This window comes from Artibeus jamaicensis, unplaced genomic scaffold, assembly GCF_021234435.1.
Source record: "Artibeus jamaicensis isolate MK-2021 breed Jamaican fruit bat unplaced genomic scaffold, CSHL_Jam_final contig_387, whole genome shotgun sequence".
Taxonomy (NCBI): domain Eukaryota; kingdom Metazoa; phylum Chordata; class Mammalia; order Chiroptera; family Phyllostomidae; genus Artibeus; species Artibeus jamaicensis.
Window position 1 is genome coordinate 13,322,401 of NW_026521812.1, and position 19,138 is coordinate 13,341,538.

Consider the following 19,138-nt stretch of genomic DNA (forward strand, 5'->3'; position numbering starts at 1 on the left):
AGACCCATCCACAACAAATTAAAAGAGTGATATATATATTTTTGTTTTAATAATTTACTTCCAAAGCTATGGTACTGCTGATGAACAAATGAAACCTGCAAATCCCTTTGTTAACCTGCTAATTGTACTTTTTTCCTATTGGAAGTACTCTTTTTCCTTTTCCTTACAAAGTTCGAATACTTTTACATGAACAGATTTCCATGGTGAAATTCTTCCCTTATCTAGTATAACTTGCAAGACATTATAGCTTCTTTAGCTGTTGTTTTCTTTCATAGCTAATAGCTGATTTTCACATAGAATTATCAGTTTAGAGGGGGTGCTTGGTTATAATGCTGACTAAACGTGGTCAAATGCCCACTAGCACCCTGGCTCCCACATCTGGCCCTTTGCAGTCTGAGAGAACCGTCCCGACAGTTCTCCCAACCTTTAATTACCCAGTGCAGCAAGTCCTCCAGCAAGTGAAGGCTGGAGTGAAGATGAAAAGCAATTGAACTTTTGATGGTTCCCACTGATTATAAATGTTAAACATCTGCTAGAGTATTCCAGAGTTACTACTGAAATGTTTAACTTGCACTTATTTGTTATAAAGTAAATATTTAGGGGAGCAAGGTGTAAGAATATGACAAAGGGCGTTTGATAGCACAAGTTAACAACAAAATCTAACAACAAAGCTATTCTAAATATGTGTGAAAAAGAAGAAAAGGAATTTGATGGAAGCTTTCTATCATTTAATACATTTTAATTTGAATTGCAGATTCAGAGTAGGAAACAAATGATAGAATTGAAACTTCAGCTGTGAACAAAACCTGAGAGAAAAAATACACACACACACAACACACACACACACACACACACACACACATTTAAAGCTATTGCAAATCAGAAAATTCTGGTGAGGGGTTAGACCAAAGAAACCAAGAATGTGAAAATGGAGAAGAAATATGATTTAAAGTTCTAAACTGAAAGGAATAACCTCAATCACATTATAATATTGTATCTGCTGTCATTTTTATTTTTAAGTTATGAATTATAGAATTATAAGTTATAAGCTATTTTAAATATACAGAAAATAACTTTTACACTGATTATAGATGATGGGATGCTGGTTATATTTATATTTCATTTCCAAGTTACTTCAGTCTCACTGAAATCTGAAATTCATGAATGTAAGATGGCTTCCCCAACTATTTTTAAATTACCTGCCCACAAACAAGGCAGTCACTGACCACCTTGCGCAAAATAGAGAAGAAAGTTGTCTCAGAACAAACATTTTCTTTAGTTCTCCAGTTGTGTTTTCATGAATCTCACCTTTTACCATTTATCATCTAGAGACCTTAGAGTTCACCTCAATAGTAGCCATTTCTCACAGTTTAGGCTTAAGGTGACTTTAAATTTTCAAAGGGAAGGGCTTCTAAATTAAGGAATGGTGTTCAGAATTAATAAATGCACCTAAATCTATGAACTATTTAACTCTGAATCAAGCTTTTCCAAGCAGGAGGCAGTCTTACACTTCTCTTTATGTACTATTAAAATAAAATAACGCTCATGGCTTCTTCTGCCAAAGCAACTGAACACTATCTTGCTGTCCATACTAATTCAGATGCACGGTTGTGTGAAAAGTGATCAGCTGATAGGAGGTTGCAGCCAGGCTCTATCTCGTTCCATATTGCAGAGCAGCAGGCAGCTCATTGCGCTAAGGAAGACTTGGGCCCAGGGTTTGCTTTCTAAAGTGGGTGCCTCTTGAGACAGTTTTTACTTTTAACAGGAAAGTGTGTGGGCACTGAAATTACTCTGCACGTCATAGCTCAAATAAGCACTGGGTTGTTGGAAAGAAACATCCGGAGCCCAGAAGAAATCGTCTGACTTAAAATTTTAACATTTTTGAAGACCAAGAGACAAATGTAATTGTTTTTTCAGTAAGAAGAGTATCTTTACAGGATACTCTTCTTACTCTATTCTTCTTGAAGCATCGTTTCTATGGTGTCTGTTCCACGTCTGCTCTTGAGTTCTGAAAATTGCCAGCTGCAAATTCTGACATGCCAAGGGCTCAGCTATATTTGCCCAACCAAGAAAAGGTAAAAACAGAATCTTGGAGCCAGTAAAGATTTTAAACATATTTCCTTGCTGTTGGTGTGCTGTTTATAAAAATAACTCACTTTAAAAACTTTAATAAGCCCCCAGGCTTCATTATTTTGCTTTCCCTCCAAGCATAAAACATGGATGTTCTGGCATCTTGGAATTTGAAGGTTGGAATTGTTAGGAAAGGCTGTGAGTGGGCAGGGAACTAGTATAGTGGGCAGGTTGAGGTTCAGCGATTTTCTCAAAATAAGGTAAAAGAACAGCCCGTGGGCTGGAAGCTTAATAAAGGCCCGGGAGAGCTAGGATGCTAATGCACTGAACCAAATGAGGGCACTGGACTTCTCAATATTGAAGACATTAGACAATCCTACCACTTTTTAAAATAGGCAGTATAAGTTTGTGTTTAAAATTCTGAAGTAAAACAATGGTAATATAAAACATATGATTATCTAACAAAAGACTAGGGAATTTTATATAAAAGCAAAAGCTTTTCTTAAAATGTTTCCTGTTGTTTACAAAGTAAGAAATACTGTTATTTATAATTATAAAAAAATGACATTTATCTTCCCTATCCCTGTTTCTAACATGACTATTGTCTCCTCAATTTCCACCAAATATTAAACTTTTTCCCCCTAGCAGACTCTAGAATTCACTGCCCAATGTGATATCCACTAATCACATGTGCTATTTAAATAAAATTAAATTAATTCATTTACTTTTTTCAGACTCACTGGTCACATTTCAAATGCTCAGTAGACATATGTGACTGGTGGCTGCCATGGTGAACATAAAACAAGCTCACCACCACAGAGTTCTACTTCTGCAAGATTCAAACATTTCCAGTTTTTAAACATAAAATTTTATGCAAAAAAATGAGTAATAAATATTTTTGAAATGAAACTGCAGTTTTCTCTTAATATTTAGTTGTGGAAAGCAGGCAGCCAATTAAGATAAGAAAAATGAGGACTGGAACATCACTGTGAAAACTTCTGACTGCACATCATCGGCTTCACAGGGCAGGGACTGGGTGGTCCTTCTAAGAGCTGCTACTTAACAAAATGTCTGCTTGAAGAGTGGCGTTTGCAACTTTCAACAGTAATTTCTTTTTAGAATTAGAACTTCTCAGATGTGTATGTTAGAAAATGGAGAGAAGTGGGAGGTTTGATTTCATTTACTTCTACAGTTTCAAACTGCAGATTTGTAACATGCATAAATACTTTTTTAAGAACAGTGAAAATCTTCAAAGTTGGGAAGTGTTTGCAATGGTGTATGACTATATCTCAAAGATTTAGCTTGCCCTCGCATGCCCACACAACCATCGGAAAGGCACTTTGAGCCCTGACTGGTGTAGCTCAGTAGATCGAGCGCAGGCCCATGGGCCTGTGAACCAAAGAATCACGGTTCAATTCCCAGTCAGGGCACATGCCTGGGGTGCAGGCCAGTTCCCAGTGGGGGGCCCACGAGAGGCAACCATGCATTGATGTTTTTCTCCTTCTCTTTCCCTTCCCCTCTAAAGATAAATAAAGCCTGTCTGTGTAGGATACACACACTCCCATCATCCATTTCTCCATTCCCCATATTAAATGCAAACACACCAGGCAGAGAAAACCAGCTTCTCTCATTGGATTCTCGGCCACTCCAATGATACTTGAATTGTTGCCACTACTAATTATGAGTGAGAAACAGTTTCTTAGATAACCCTTTGATTTTAGAAAAATCTTATAACTGTTGCTCATTAAAAATAGAAAAAAAGCAATTAAATTGGACTATTTCTAAAGTAGTATTTTTATGTTCCAACAATCTATTAGTTAGCTTTGTGCTAACAAAATATTTAGGCAAATAATTTTAATAAGCTTAAAATACTTAATATTTAAGTATTAAAAGTAGTATTAAGTAATAATTGTAAATACTTAATATTTATAATTACATTATTATCAATTGTCCAGAATTGTTCTCCTATCTAAATGGTTTGATTTTCCTTGAGTGTTAAAATTTTTTTAATCTTATTTTCTGTATTTTCAATGTCTTGAAGTAATAGAATCATAGATCTATTTCTTTCATCACAGAGCATAACCATACTCAGGTTGGTCTTAAGAATAAGACCAACCATGGCCTTATGCTTTTAGCTCTAGATTTTAGTGTAAAACTTCAGCCTACTTGTCTTCTTTATGCTTACTTTGGTCAGGTGTACACCTACTAAATTCCTCAATGTTATCCTTAACAAGGTTGCTCTAACAAGATAGTCCTTTCAAAGGTTCCTGAATCTTGTGACTTTTATTTGTCCAAGTTCTCCTAAACAATGGGAATTCTTTGATGAGTGTAAATCGATGTATAAGTTTTAGAAATCACAAAGGATATAGAGGCTATCTTTACACTAAATTAAAACTTTATTGAATAAGAAACACTCTCCAGAACACATGATCCAATGGACTAGGTCTGTGTTACATGCAATGAAGTTGAACATGACAGTAGTTTAAAATGGAATGTCAAACAAATTAGTATCTCATTGTACAAAACTATTTAATATGTAGATGACATGCAAGAAAGGTACAATGCTGTACATTTTCCTAATCATCTGTGATGAGTTTTTAAAGGTCATTTGAAGAAACTGGAAGATTTCTTTAAGATAAATTTCAAATAAATTAGTTACACGTGTACTACTGAACCTCCTTTGCTCTGAATTAATGTGCACGAAGTAGGACAAAACCAAGAATACCAGTTACTGCAAAATTCATTTACACACACTTAATAGTGGACTCTAAGCATTTTTTCTAAGTCTTTCAAATTAATTACTAAAGCCTGTTTACAGTACTAAATTCTATTATTCAAGCATCAATGATTACATTTCAGAAAAAGAAAATCATTCATTTCAGCAATAGCATCACTGCTATATTCTAAAAAAAAGAGAAAAAAAAAGGGGAAAAGAATCATAATTAACAAAACCAGTATCCATAATAGGATACACAGGGAAAAAAACATTTTAGGAAAAAATGTGCTTTGCTTGCACAGCAGGAATTATATAATGTAAACACCATCATTGGCCCACACCACAAAATCCATGAGAAAGATTCAAATTTGAACACTGTGGGTACATTATTTTCAAATCGGTGTTTGTGAGTTTATACTGTATCTGTTTGTACCAATACATGACAAATAAAACACACTCTTCCACACACATACACATACAAGTGATTATTAAATATTGAACATGGCTTATTTCCCTGACTCAACTCCAAAATATTAAGTGATATCCCAACTGTTTTAAAAATGTTTACGGATATCATTAAATGAATGTGAATGGTTGAGGAATGATGAAAAAGTGATGTCAATATTATGTGAGTGGATGTAAAAAAGAATGTACATGTAACATGGCCGAGATTTGCCAACTCGTGGAAAGCCTCTTCCCGCGGGCCTTGTCTGGACTTTTAACTGATACCAAGAACAAGAAATACAATAGCGCAAGTCTGCTGACACCTGGAGGGTCAGGCCTAGAAAGCTCACCTTCAAGTGCAAATTTTAAAAATGGAATGTTTTAGCAGGGACCTAAGAACAATCCTCTTTTTCCTGATTAAAAAAATAAGATATTCAAAAAGTGTTTTTCCTTGGAAAAAGTCATTTCAGTTTCTTGGTAAGACAAAAAAAGTGTTTAGCCAAAACATCACCCACTCTTTTCACATATGCAGACATATTCTTAGGGCCATGGCATCAGTCCAGGGGGGTAGGAAGAGAAAAAGCCCTTACCTATGTATCACCTAATGCAACAACTTTTATTTAGAACTTAAGTTCTTTGAACCAACTACAGTAAATACCAACATGTACCTCCCTGATCCCCTCCCTCTCCACCCGCCTATCCCAAATGAACCCAGGTATCCTAATATGTTTGTGTTTTCTAAGGCTCATGATGAAGGCTGTTGAGTACCAACTTCACTGGAACAAAATGAACACCTAAGGTGCACTTTCTACAGCACCTTTTTCTTCTCCACGACTGAGTGGATTCTTGATTCTCGGCCGCCTGATCTAGATCTCCAGGTCATCCGGCCGAGGTCGGCTGCTGGCGCGACTGCTGGCTCTGCTGGAAGGCCGCTGGTCCACAAGGGCTAGTGGCTGCGGTTCGTAGCCAGCAGCCAGTTTTTTGGAATTCTGGTTGTCATCAGTGAAGTCAAAAGGCTGTGCGTGGGAGTTGGAGATGGTGCTTCCTGCCTGCCCCATTCGATTTTGTTCGGCACTGTAATTAGCCCAGTTCTGCTCACTTGTTTGTTTGTTGTAATTGCGGCTCGCAGAATTGTTTCTGTCTCCAGTAACCAGCTTGTACCCCGGAGGAGACATGGGCGAGAGGGGAGCAGTTGGTGAGGAGCAGCCATTGAAATACGTGTATTTTGGAGATCCGCAGTCTTTGGAGGGGCTCAGCAGGTTGCTGGTAGGATGGTAAGGATCGCTCTTCCCCTTCACACGATCCCGAACACCCTTGAAGAAGACATAGAAGAGTTCGATGATGTTCAGGGCCAGAGACACCAAGGACACTACTAGCATGAAGATGATGAAGATGGTTTTCTCCGTGGGCCGAGAGAGGAAGCAGTCCACCTGATGTGGGCAAGGCTCTCTTTTGCAAGTATAAACGGCACTAAGGCTGAATCCATAGATGTACCACTGGATCAGCAAGAAAGCCACCTCGAAGACAGACTTGAAGAGGATACTGATGATGTAGGTTCGCAGCAAGCCCCCTCGCATTTTCACCTTGCCGTGCTCTTCAATACCGTACTTGAACTTCTTCATTTCAATCTGCTTCAGGTGCATGTCCACATTCACACCTTCGGTATTTTGGGCAACTCTGAGTTCCTCCTCTCTCTTGTTCAGCTTCTCTTCCTTCCTCATCACGTAGAACACATGAGCAAGGTACAAGAGTGTGGGGACAGACACGAAGATGATCTGCAGGACCCAGAAACGCACGTGGGAGATGGGGAAGGACTTGTCGTAGCACACGTTCTCACAGCCAGGCTGCTGAGTGTTACAGCGAAAGGCAGACTGCTCATCGCCCCAGGCTGACTCCACCGCTGTTCCCAGTAGCAGGATTCGGAAAATGAAAAGCACTGACAGCCACACCTTCCCTCCAGCAGTGGAATAGGCTTGAACCTTGTCAAGGAGTTTACCTAAGGCACTCCAGTCACCCATGATTTCTGGGCGCCGTCTGAAAAAAAAAAAAAAGACAACCGGATGATTATAGACTGCAAATTATTAGCTTAAATATATATAGTTTCTTTCAGCTGATAGTCAAGATATTGTAAAAAGGTCCCAGATCTTTCTAGGGATCTCCCCCACTGCCAAAAAAAGTCACCTCTTCTGCCACATTTCCCCTGCAACCTCCCCATACAAAGAGCTCTTACAATTTTCTTGAACAGTAAGATTTAGAAGCAACTGTGCAGAGCCTATGTGCCAAGTAAACTGCAGTCTTAATCCATGAAGATGTATTAGCTGCTCATCCACAGCCTCTGCACGTGACTGAAGGAGCTTCTGTCTTAGTGCCACTACTTACTTCACCCGGCAGATAAATGAAGACAGCTCTTGCTCGGTAGGCCTGTGTCTGGACGCACGCCTAAGCACAATGCCAATGTGTGTTATTCAAAAAGCCTGCTACCTAAGAGTTGAGGTGAGGACCCCCATGAACACACACACACAGATGCACACCTATGTAACCTGGTTCTAAACTTCAATCTTATTATACAGCCCTTTATTCCTAATTATATTCTGAAGTTATTCTTGGTATTTCCAATGCAATTTGTGCATTCTGTATATTGTGGTCATTTAGACTTCTCTGTCTTTGTAAGCAGTGACTTATGTGGTTCAGAAGTCTGTCTTCTGGCCAAAGAAAAATTTGTACTGAAACACACCATTTTGACACAATGTGTCATTATGTGCAGGGACCTACTTTCAAAAATAAAAACTAAATGCTGTTGCATTTCAAGTTTATTTTGTCTCCTTTCCAATTATAGCTTGAGCAATTAAAAAGACCACTTTAAAGGTTTGTCTCTAGCAAAAATGGCTAAGTTTCACCCTTTTATTGCTGTATACTTATTTCAAATTCCCTTACTGGGCTTTGGGCCCTCAGCCTATGCAATCTCTAAATTTCCTATCAGTATCTAGTTACCTAACCCTAGAACTTCTCCATTACTGGAGATGAGAAAAAGGACTCACGTCTGTAGAAATGGCAGGTATCCCAAAAGTTATTTATCTATTTCACTTTATATTTCTAATTGCCAGTGGTTCGTTTACTTGATGAAAATTGAGGTTTTAAAGGTGTAGGAAATATGTAGCTACCAGGAGAGCCAAAAGAAGACTTATGATCCCATGCCCAAGGCTGTCCAATGCGTCACACTGGTTACAAAGTGAATAAATCTGGCTTACAGCTAGAAATGAGTCCATGCTTTGATGAATAGTCTTAGTGCGGGCTAAAAGCTGAGAAGTAAGTAGCATCACATGCAATAGGCATAGAGAATGTAGTCCAATTTTCAGAAGAGTAGTAATTGGGGGATTTAGGAAAGGATGAGGTAGTCAAAGATTATTTAATAATTAAAAACAAGTGAAGCAAAAACTTTCCAGAAGCTTAGTAATGAATTTTAAATAGTGTGACTAAAAGTAGGATTATATAGGCTTCTTAGAATTATGTTCGTTGTTTGACTATAAAGACCTTTCTCATCGGGTGTTTGAACTTCGTCTTCTCCTTGGAGGAAAGAAATTAAATCTAGGGGCGCCTTCTTTTCCACCACGGTAACATTGGTTTCTGTCTAATGCTTGCACTTCCAGGCTGTAGAGCCAGAAAAAATGCAATGGAAACCTGGCCTGTGATTTCCTGAATGAAACAAAAGATGGCCGAAACTATGCACAAGCTCTCTAAATTTGCAGACAACGGGCATCTTAAAGGTTAGCTTAGAGACTGGTGCCAAAGAATGCTGGGGTTGGCGTGGGAGGTGACTGGGCGGGTCACAGAAATAATGCTCTCCCAGTGGCCATAAAAAGGGAGCTTCCCTTCTACTTTTAGGAAGGACCATTTTAGATCCTGGAGTCACATGGTAGACAGTAAAACTGAGGTATGAAAAGAGCAGTCGAACAACAACAAAGACTTGTAGGCTTGGCAAACAGGGTTAAATTGCCATGGGAAGCCTTAAAATGGGAGAGTATTTTAGTTCTGAAGAACAGGTTGATGGTGAGAGAATGTCAAAGAAAAAACCCTGCAATGTAGCAGAAAACACTTCTTTGGGAACGAAAAAGTACAGTCCATGAGGGTCAAACAAACATAACAGAGTTTTTGAAGCTGTACCAATAGACAGTTTCTATGTACTGATGTGTAAACGGACCCGATTCTGTTGGTAAGGAATTATAATCGTTTGCCAGTGTCACCTGCTTTTGCCAGATATTCCCATTGTGGTGAGGGGGGGGGAGGCAGGGGTCAGGAGGTAAAAAAGAAACACTCAAGTGTAAAATGGTGAACTGTTTGCACACCTATCACTTTTACACAATGATCAAGCTCAAGACAAACTTAATGTGTTTAGAAATATGACCAAGAATAGAAGTTGTCACTTTGGTCAACGTTGAATGATCATCATCCAAAGTAAAATGATTGTATAGATGCTTATGGCAATTACCTACTAACTTTCTTTCACCTTCTATTCAAACTTAAACTTTATTTTCATGTGATTGAGGTGCCACAGAAACAGCCCATACTGCCACAGTATGTGAATTAGGTCACCGAGCAAATCTCTAGGTAATAGTTCTTTATTAACACACCAACTTAATTGCAAAGTTGCCTTTTAAACACCCACACAGTTTCATTTGCATTAATGAGTTAAACTCTTTCATCTGAGTAGGATTATCCCATCGGACACCTGGTATCCTGTAACATGTAGACACCTGTCATTACCACTATCGCAGAGAACATCAGATGTTTAATGTGATGGTTTGTGCTTGTGATCTCAAGGCGAGGAAACAAAAATAGTAATTTTTGGCAGTTGTTCACTTTGTTGTGAATCAAACTGTCAAATGATCGCCCCCATTAATATTTTCATTTTTTTCTAGTTTTAGCTGAAAAATTAATGTTCTTTTATAAGGGCCAAAGGACATGTTTACAGAATCCCTGGCATTGATTTACAGAGTATACACCTCATATATCACATATGTCCATGCTTCTATCTCTGGGTTCCAGAGTTGGAACTTTATATGTAGACTAAGTAAGGTCTAGGTTAAGGGCTTGTGCAAAGTTCTCATTAAGAGTCAATGCTTACCAGCAGCTGGACCGCCCTTCCCCTTCTTGTGTCTTATGTGTATCATGTTAGATCATGCTTCCTTTGTGACCTAGAATAGAAGCCAAAAGCCAAAGGCACCCAAGTGTGACCTGCCCAAGGGTCCTCTGAGTTCTTTAGTGTGGCTTTTGAACTACATATCACAATCACTTGGCAGCATTTGTTTAAAACATGCACTCCTAACATCACCAGCCTGAATGAATCTGATTTTTTGGAAAGGGAGGAACTAGGAAATAAGCTGTTTCTTAACGCACCAGGTGGATTCTGAAGTAAGGTTTCAGGCCAGGAGATAAATAATGGTCTTTGGACCCTTGTGGTGCTCTCTTGTTCCAGGACAGAGCAGAAAGGGACACAGAGGGTATAAAAAGGCTGGGGGTGGGGAGGGGGAAGCAGGAGGAGGAGCAAGGGTTGTCTGGACACCCGGGAACTGCCTCACCCTTTCCTGCCTCCTCCCCTGTGTCCGTGTCACTCAGCACGGCTCCTTCCCAAGGGGGCTCATGGACTCCAATCTTCATTCAAAATAAAAATAAAGTTTCCATTTTAAACTGCTTTGGACCATCTCTTTCACCAGAGCCTTAAAAACAAGCCACTGTGCCAAAGCTGCAGTTGAGTAACTTCATCTCATTAATGTCCTAATCATTATTAGGAGAATTAGAAAATTTTCCTTCCAATTTTAAAGATTTACCCAAGAAGAAACAATGAATTGAGAGTGGGGACTTAAACTAAAATAAAGGTAAATAGTATTGTTGAAAACTAAAGTGAGACTTGATAGCTATCACCTTTTTGTGGTCAAAAAACGGGAAAATGAAGACCTTAATATTTGAAAGAATAAAATTATGAAGTCTAAAAATGCATGAGGGATGTCCCTGATAACACCATTTAATGTTTCTTAGGGGAAAGAGAAAGGGCATGGGTGCATTTCTAATATACTAAGACCAAAAAGTTCTAAGCTCCAAGACTAAAACGTAAACCCCTCGAACGTCTTTAACTTTTGTAAGTACCCCTGTCTTTTGCAGTAAATATCCAGGTGGGCTCAGTTGTGACCATTTCTCAACAGTTACAACAGCCAGATGTTCTCTTGGTAATATTCAGACCCACACGTCATTATTAACACACTTTCAACCCACCAGCCAACAAAGTCTACAGGTTCATCTTTCTCCCCACAATCCAGACTACGACTGAGTCTCACCCCCTGAGTCTCACCCCCATTCCTGTGCTTCCCTGGCCTCAGCCACCTCCTCATGTTCCGCATCAGCAGCCTAGTCAACTTTGCTTGCCACCCTGTTCTCCTCAAACAGTGAATCCTGAAGAAACAAACTGACAAGCTGATCTGCCTCCTCACCTCCATCCTGTCAGCATGGCTCACACCCCCGCTTTAGATCTCTGCTCTTGTCACATGTCATCAGCTGTCACCCCAGCCCCCAGCCCTGTCACTTACTGTTTTCCCTCTGTCCTGCTTTTTTTTAAACGGCCCTTAGCTCTATTTCACATAGGACATGTTCACCTGGTTATTGTTCGTCTCCCTCCATGACCAGGTTTTATTACTATCTGCTTTTGTCAACAAGACTAGGCACTTGGTAAAGGAATTTGCTTTGTCCAATGCTGCGTACCCACAGTGCTTAAAAGAGTTATAAGAAATAGTGTCTCTTGAATGAATTAAATGGAGCCTACTAAAAGGGGGGAAAACCCCAACTCGTCATTTTAATTATTTATTTATTTGACAGTCTCCTTGGCATTCTCTTCAGTGCATGCATCCCAAACTTCGAAAGTTTCAAATTAGTTGTAAAAGTAAACTTTCAAAGAAAAAGAAAAGCATTGCAGGCATTTCATAGTGTGCATACTATTAAATTTTCAAGTGCCAATTGCTGAAACTGAACTAGCTGGTGAAACATGTTTCAAATAATTCCTAAGCAGGCAAGAGGACTGAATTTAAAAAATAAGACTCTTTAAGAGCTCCCGGAGTTTATCAGACCATAACTGCATCCTGTATCCAAGATGTTTACTCAGTTTCAATGTTATGTTGTCACAGGTTAAGATCGAAAGATAACAGAAATCATTGTTGTCCCCCACTTTTGTGATATTCTAACTCTGTTTGTATCACATGATCTTACTGTCACTGAGAACACACTTGCAAGAAGAAATAGCCTGATGACACTTTGGTCATGTCAAGGATGACAAATCTGGGTGAAGGTTGGGATTGAAGAGGAAGTGTGAGATCTGATACTCACCCTGGTTAACATTAATATCACTGTGGTCTCATTCTCTGCTGGCTGTCACGTGAAATATATGTACCATGGAAAACAACCCCAGTTCATCAGAAAACACGCCATCTTTGCCTCCTTACACCTGTACAGTTAGCCTTAACTGTGGTATGGCACATTCTATGGAAACATGTCTTCACTTTAAAACTCCACCTCCGGCTCCCTGATTCTCCTTCAGTTCCCTTTGTAAGGAGTAATACTGTCACATTTCCACAGGCATGTTATACGTGGCACTGAACTGCACAGAGTTTTTGCCAGGGTGAAACACACACTGACAGGCCTTTCTCTGGCCCTCACCCCCTTCATCACGTTGTCAGCCAACATGTGCCTCCACAGAACAATGATGGGGGTGCGGTTAAGGGGTGAGGAACTCCACCCAAAGAGAAGGTGATGTCTGCCAGGCAGGGAAAATTCAATCCCCCTCTAGCTCAGCAACTACCACCCAACTCTCCACTAGCACAAGACTCATGGTCACTTTAGGGGTGCTAGCTGAAACACCCTAAGTCAGAAGCTGCAGGCTAAAAGCCATATTCTTCTATTGTAGTGATGGACTTAAACACATTTTCCCTTAGTTCCTAACGCACCCCCCACCTCCAAATTGACTGTTTTTATTGAACAACCTGGTTATTGTGTCTTCCTTTAAACACACCCTTAGGACCCTCACAAGTGTATTCGGAACAGTCTCTTTTCTTCAGTAAGCATTGAATGCGAGAACTCGTGCACATATAGCACGTAGTAAGAAGTCAGTCAAGGTTTGCTAGGGAAGCTCTTTAGATGTAAATACAGCTCACCTATTTTCTAATTTTGGCATCTTTTCTTTATCAAAGTAACAACTAAGAAATGATTGACATTCCCCTAATGGTAATCAAAATTAGTTTTCAAGATGCTCTTATAATGAGTGCTGTGTTACTATTTTACAGCCCATACAGATTGGTGAGAGTTTGGCTTTTATAAGTTGATAGGGAGAAGGACCATGAGGGGAGTTTGCCTTCTTTGTGTTTGGAGGCATCTCATCAAAACTGAACAAAAGGCATATCCTGTGGAGTGTACCTGGTTCACAGGAATTCTCCCTCCCCCCAAATTAAACACTATTATTATATTATTGTAAATGTCCAGCATTGCATAAAGCATATTTTTAGAAATTACTTAGAAAGGTAGCGAAATTTGGATGAAGAGTATGTAACTTTTTAAGGCTAAAGTCATTGATTCAGTTTATCATACTATAGATATAGGTATGTATATATATATCTCACCATAGTTTGTTTTAATTTTGGCAAGATAATTTGTACATAGACTGCAAAACAGTGAATTTACACAGGCAAGGTGGAGAATTTAGGTTGCTATTCCCAAGGGTCCAAGAAAATAAATCAGTTAACCTCCCACAGAGGAAAAACCCTGGAGGATTGTTTTTAACATGATTTATCTATATTGAATATTGACATTAATGATAAGCACTAGGCAATTCCTTTTTTTTTTTTAGAGCTGACATGATGGGTGGACAAGCTTCAGCAGTATATTCAAACAGCTGAGAATCTTGAAGGGCAGTCAGAACAACAGGAAAGGTGGAGCGTATTAATCCCTGGTGACTTTCCTATCATCCTCTTTCCTCCACATACAAAGAAAGGCTCAGAGGCTCATCATACCTAGAGACTCCTCTGGATGATGTAAGAGAAACTAAGGAATGCCCTGTTATCATGAGTTTTCCAACCTTCTCTGCTCAGGAATTGGAAACATCTGAATAACAAAGCACTGGTCAATATCTGAAAACACACCCTTTCAGATTCGTGCTGCGGTGTCTTAGGACCCGCGATTCCCAGGTTGAGCTAGGCCCGTGGGAATGAATCCCACTGCAGAGGCTGAGGACCGGAGTGTGCGGGGAGGGCGTGCTGATAAACTTTAGAAGGTATTAGAAAAATGTGGTCTATCTAAACAGTGGAGGAAGTGGGAGCAACGCACTAACTACCACTGTATTTCCCAGGCAAAGGGCAGGTTACAACTACACCCCGACTTTGGGAATGTCAAAGCATCACACGTTGGGCGGAACGCGCTTCAGCACCATAGAAAAATCAACACATCGCCAGGACGGAAAATACTTCCTGCCGGCGGCGCAATGTCCGTCACTTGGGCCTACCTAGAAGAATTTACTCTTCCCCGGGGTATTTTGTATCTAGCTGATTTATTTCATTCTGGGGGAGGAAGTTAATTTACAGGCTTTTATTTTCAGCAGTCTTTGCACAAAAGTAAATACTAGGTTTGTTGTTGTTTTTTAAAATCTCATCATCTACTTTTTAAACTGCCAGGAGGCCACTTCTGACTGAGTTTAAATTTGCCCAATTTTCCGGAAAGTGAAATTAACAATCCCATTACTAATCTGGTTTGGAAAGCAAAAGAATTTATTAAGCCTACCTCCAAGTAAAGCCATGTCTACTTTTCCAAATTTATAGCTCTCTCTTCCCACTTTCACTTGGCACTTCTAGAAAAACACAGGCAAGCCTTAGAATGTGAAGGAGACACTGAGGATCAGCTTTGTCCAAGGTGCTCAGAGGGCCCCGCGGGAGTCCAGCGCGGGCGGCCGCTGCGCCGGCCCCGGGTTCGAGTTCCCGGCCTCCTGCACCGGATCGCCTCCGGGCGCGCCACTGGCGCTTCCCTAATGTCATTACCGGGGTCCCCTCCCCGCGCGCCCCTCTCCACCCCCCACTCCCCGCTTTCGCGTCCCACTTCACATTCTTGGGAAGTTTCGAGAACTTCAGGAGCGTTAACAAGTGCAATGTAAGCACGGTGATTCCCAAGGTGCTCGGATTTCCTCACCCGGGGCTTAGCCAGTGAGAATTCACGGGGGGCAAAGACACAATCTGCGGGTGGGGGCGAGCGGCTCGGAGTGAGGCTGGCGCGCTCAGTGAGCGACCCGCTCTGCTCCCACCGCTGGGCCCGCATCCCGCCCCCCACCCCCCACCCCTGTGGGGACCTCGGACCTGCGCCGCGGTCGGCGTGGCTGGCGGGGTCCCCGCGCAGCGCCCCCCGAGCGCCCCCCGTCCCGGCGGCGGGGCCGCGCCGCAGCCTGGCGAGCCGGGCGCAGAGACGGCGGGACGCGCCCGGCTCCCGGCCTCCGCTAAGCTTTCATTTTTAATGTTTTTCAGCATTCTCGGTGCAAGTAGTTCAAACTGCAGGTTCATACCAAGAATCTAAACTAACCACTTTGGTCTGAGGAATTAGAACGGAAAAAAAAAAAACCCTTAGTGAACACTATCGCGGAATGTGTTTTAACAGAAAGAGCATTTAATGCATCGAATTGTTTTAAGTGACAAAGCAGCGGAACCCTCGCCTGCTGGCAGGTCCCATCGAGCGTTTCCCAGGTCTCAGAAGTCGGCGGCAGGTTCCGCCAGAAGGCGGGGGGGGGGGGGGGGGGGCGGTGTTCGCTCCCTCCAAGGCGCTGCTGGACACACTTCCACTCAGGTTCTTTCTAGGAGCTCCGGTTTTCGGAGATAGTTTCGGAAACGCACCGTGGCGCGCACGGTCTCCTGAAGGTCTGCCCCCACCCCAACTCCCCACGCTGGGCAAGTAACCACCCACCACCCCCATTCAGGGGATTTCAACTCCTGAACGGCCAGCGCGGGGGAGAGAGAAGTGGCTCTCCGCAGGGTCTCAAGTTTTTCCACAGAGGTTGAAAAACAAACTAGCTCTTTACTGTTGCTTTAAAAACCTCAACGTTACAACACTGACTTTTAATACCTTTTTGTTTACGGGGGGATATTCTAGGAAAGAACCACGTGGAAGTCAAGTAACCGCAAGGTCTTAACAAAGCACTTTGTTAAGAAGCTTGCTTTGCAAAGCTATAGAACAATCAATCAAGATTTGCATATGAAAAAGCACCGAGTATAGAATTCTGCAGCAAGCACGCTAAGCAAATTTGCACTTTGATTTTTGTGACATTGTCAGTCAAATTCACACCCAGGCCTCTAAATATCCATCCACCCCCCTTTACAAAGCACCTAGACCAGTACTGATTACAAAAAAGTAAAAGTACACTCTAACATGAAGAACCAAACATCCAGTAAAGTAGTACTTTATTCTAACCAGAAAGGTCCGAATCTCATTTTACCTGTTGCATAAAAAGTTTTTAACAGTCCAAAAACTAAACACCGAACATTCTATATTTAAAACTACAGAAGCACTTTCAAGTTCATCATTACGTTTACATTGTCATGTTAAAGGTACATTCATACAACACAAAAACTTGAGAAAAGTTTTACTTGTAGAAAAAGAAAAGAATAGGTAAAAAATTTTAAACTTACTCTTCCTCTTAAAAGAAGTAGGCACTCCAACTGATTGAACTCCTTAGAGGGTGAAGTAAAATGAATAAGCAAGTTCAGTCACTCAGACCTGCTTATATTTAAAGTTTAAAAGTCTGCTGCTGTTTGGTACTTTCCTCACTCCTTTACCCTAATGAAAGAAAAGTGCTGGTACCTCGTAAAAACTTTTTTCTAACTTGGAGCACAGAGCTTTTAAATTTTCAAGCCACTGACTCAACAGGAGGAGGGGCGAGAAGGAAGGGGAGGGGACAAGGAAAGGCGGGGAGAGGAGTGGAGAGCAGGAGAAGGAACGTGGATGGGTGGGGGAGCCGGGGAGCAGCGAGGTCGAGATGAAGTTGTAGCTTAAATTTGCTGATGAGAGAAATGAAAGCGTTAGAGACGTGAATGCTACTGCTTGTAGTTACTCTTTATACAGACAACAACGACTGGTTTTAGTTAGTGCATGTTCCGCCAAAAGTCCAGAGATAATAAAAAGTTGTGTACTTTATAATGCTACAAACTTTTCTAAAGTAAAATGTATATATTCCAGTGAATAAAAATGGTGGAAAAGAGCGTAGCCTTGCAGGGCGGAGTTGTTTCATACTGGCCAAGGTGTGTGAAGTAAAAGGTCGGTGTTAGTTATATGTGATCTAATTCCTTCCTTTTTGCTGGACAATTAACAAAGGAAATGGTGAGGGTGGGAAAGAGACCAGAGAAAAGATTTCAAAAACGAACAAATGGGCTGCTTTGCCCACCCCAAATGTAACTTCCAACCGTTTGACTGCTTTGAATTTTTATTCTTTCCTTCAGTTTGGCAAAAACTATATTTACATTTATAACTGTTTATATGTAGTACATTTTTTACTGTGAAATCTTGATGTATCTCTGTGAGATCTTAAGGGAACTGGAATTTTAAAATATCTCAGCCCCATTCAGGTCAAGGCACTAGAAACCGAATCTGTTCTGTAGTGAAATGTCAGGATAGTTTTTTTATGAAATACTGGTATGATGAATGGGCATTAAGTGGGTCCCCAAACCATCAAACCTCCTGGAGACCATCGTCTCCTCTAAAACCTGCTGGAGAGCTTTCTGCCCAGGGGCAGTGGAGCTGAGCATATCATTTTTATTCTCCTTCCACCATTTCCATGTCTCTTCCTGGTCAGCACCCTGTGTTAGGGCGGATAATGGCCTGAGTCATGTCGCCCCTTTGTTAGGGAGGGCAGTTCCTCTGAGGACTCTGCAGATACCACGGGAAAGGGCAGAGGCAGGAAAATTCCCTATAAACAGGCCTCAGTGATGCTCCCAAAGATGGACAGGGACATCTCTTGGTCGGTCTTCTTTGGGAAGAAAGCAGATTCACCCTGGCTTAGTATTCCTTATGTTTTTCTTGCTGATACAAATATCGCGGGGGGTGGGGGAGGGGAGGAGATGGACAAATATTTTCTGGTAGATACTGTTCTCTAAATATAATTGCAGTAAAATTATTAATAAAAGACCTTTTGAAATGTCGTGTTAAGAGATAAAGTAATTATCTCATTTGTTGACTTACTATTTTGAAGATTATTTTTTTAGAACCCTGTCTCCATTGGAATGTTTTACAAAAATTGTGGGGTAAAAATTTTTTTAATGTTTTTATCATGCCCACCGAAATGCCAATGCCATCTCATTAATATCAACATTGACTTCCCCCAGACTGTATCGCCTCCATGGCCAGGCCTGTCGGTGCAGAAGAAAGGGATCAGCCTGACTTGCTCCTCAGGCAACACTGCCCAGGAGAGATGAGGGCGGCCACGTACAGTTCACCCTCTGCATGGTTCCCTTCTCACCACCTTGAGCCAGGCCGCAGGCTCTTCCGCACGTGGTGCTCTCTGCCTTCAGAAATGCACGTCAGTGGTGCCATGAAGAAGTAAGGCTCTTTTGCAGAATTTTTTCAGAATTTCCTCATCTGAGAACCCACTGCAGTTTTGGATTTTTACCTTTGTGTCAGAATATCAGTTTCTGGACTTGTAAGAAATGGATGAATTTATAAGGAGCTGAAATGCCTGTCGCCCACAAACTCTGGTGGATTCCTTTCATTTCGATGACTTTAATTTTGAATAAACATTCAAAAATATTGAGGGACTGAAGAAGGGAGATTATAAAGGAGAATTTTGTAATGGTTGTGGGAAGAAAAGATGCGCTGTAATAAATCATCTTTTCCTGACTGGGTAGGCGAATA

At 41.1% G+C, this 19,138-nt stretch overlaps 1 protein-coding gene across 1 annotated transcript; it reads right to left on the bottom strand.

Annotated features, from left to right (window-relative positions):
- Positions 1-4,447: 4,447 nt before the first annotated feature.
- Positions 4,448-17,126, bottom strand: GJA1 (gap junction protein alpha 1). The gene is made up of 2 exons (XM_037139634.2): positions 16,924-17,126; positions 4,448-7,264 (listed from the first exon to the last, which is right to left on the bottom strand). The coding sequence occupies exon 2, from the start codon at positions 7,246-7,248 to the stop codon at positions 6,097-6,099; it is 1,152 nt and encodes a 383-aa protein (XP_036995529.1). The 5' UTR covers positions 7,249-7,264; positions 16,924-17,126; the 3' UTR covers positions 4,448-6,096.
- Between the last annotated feature and the right edge of the window lie 2,012 nt (positions 17,127-19,138).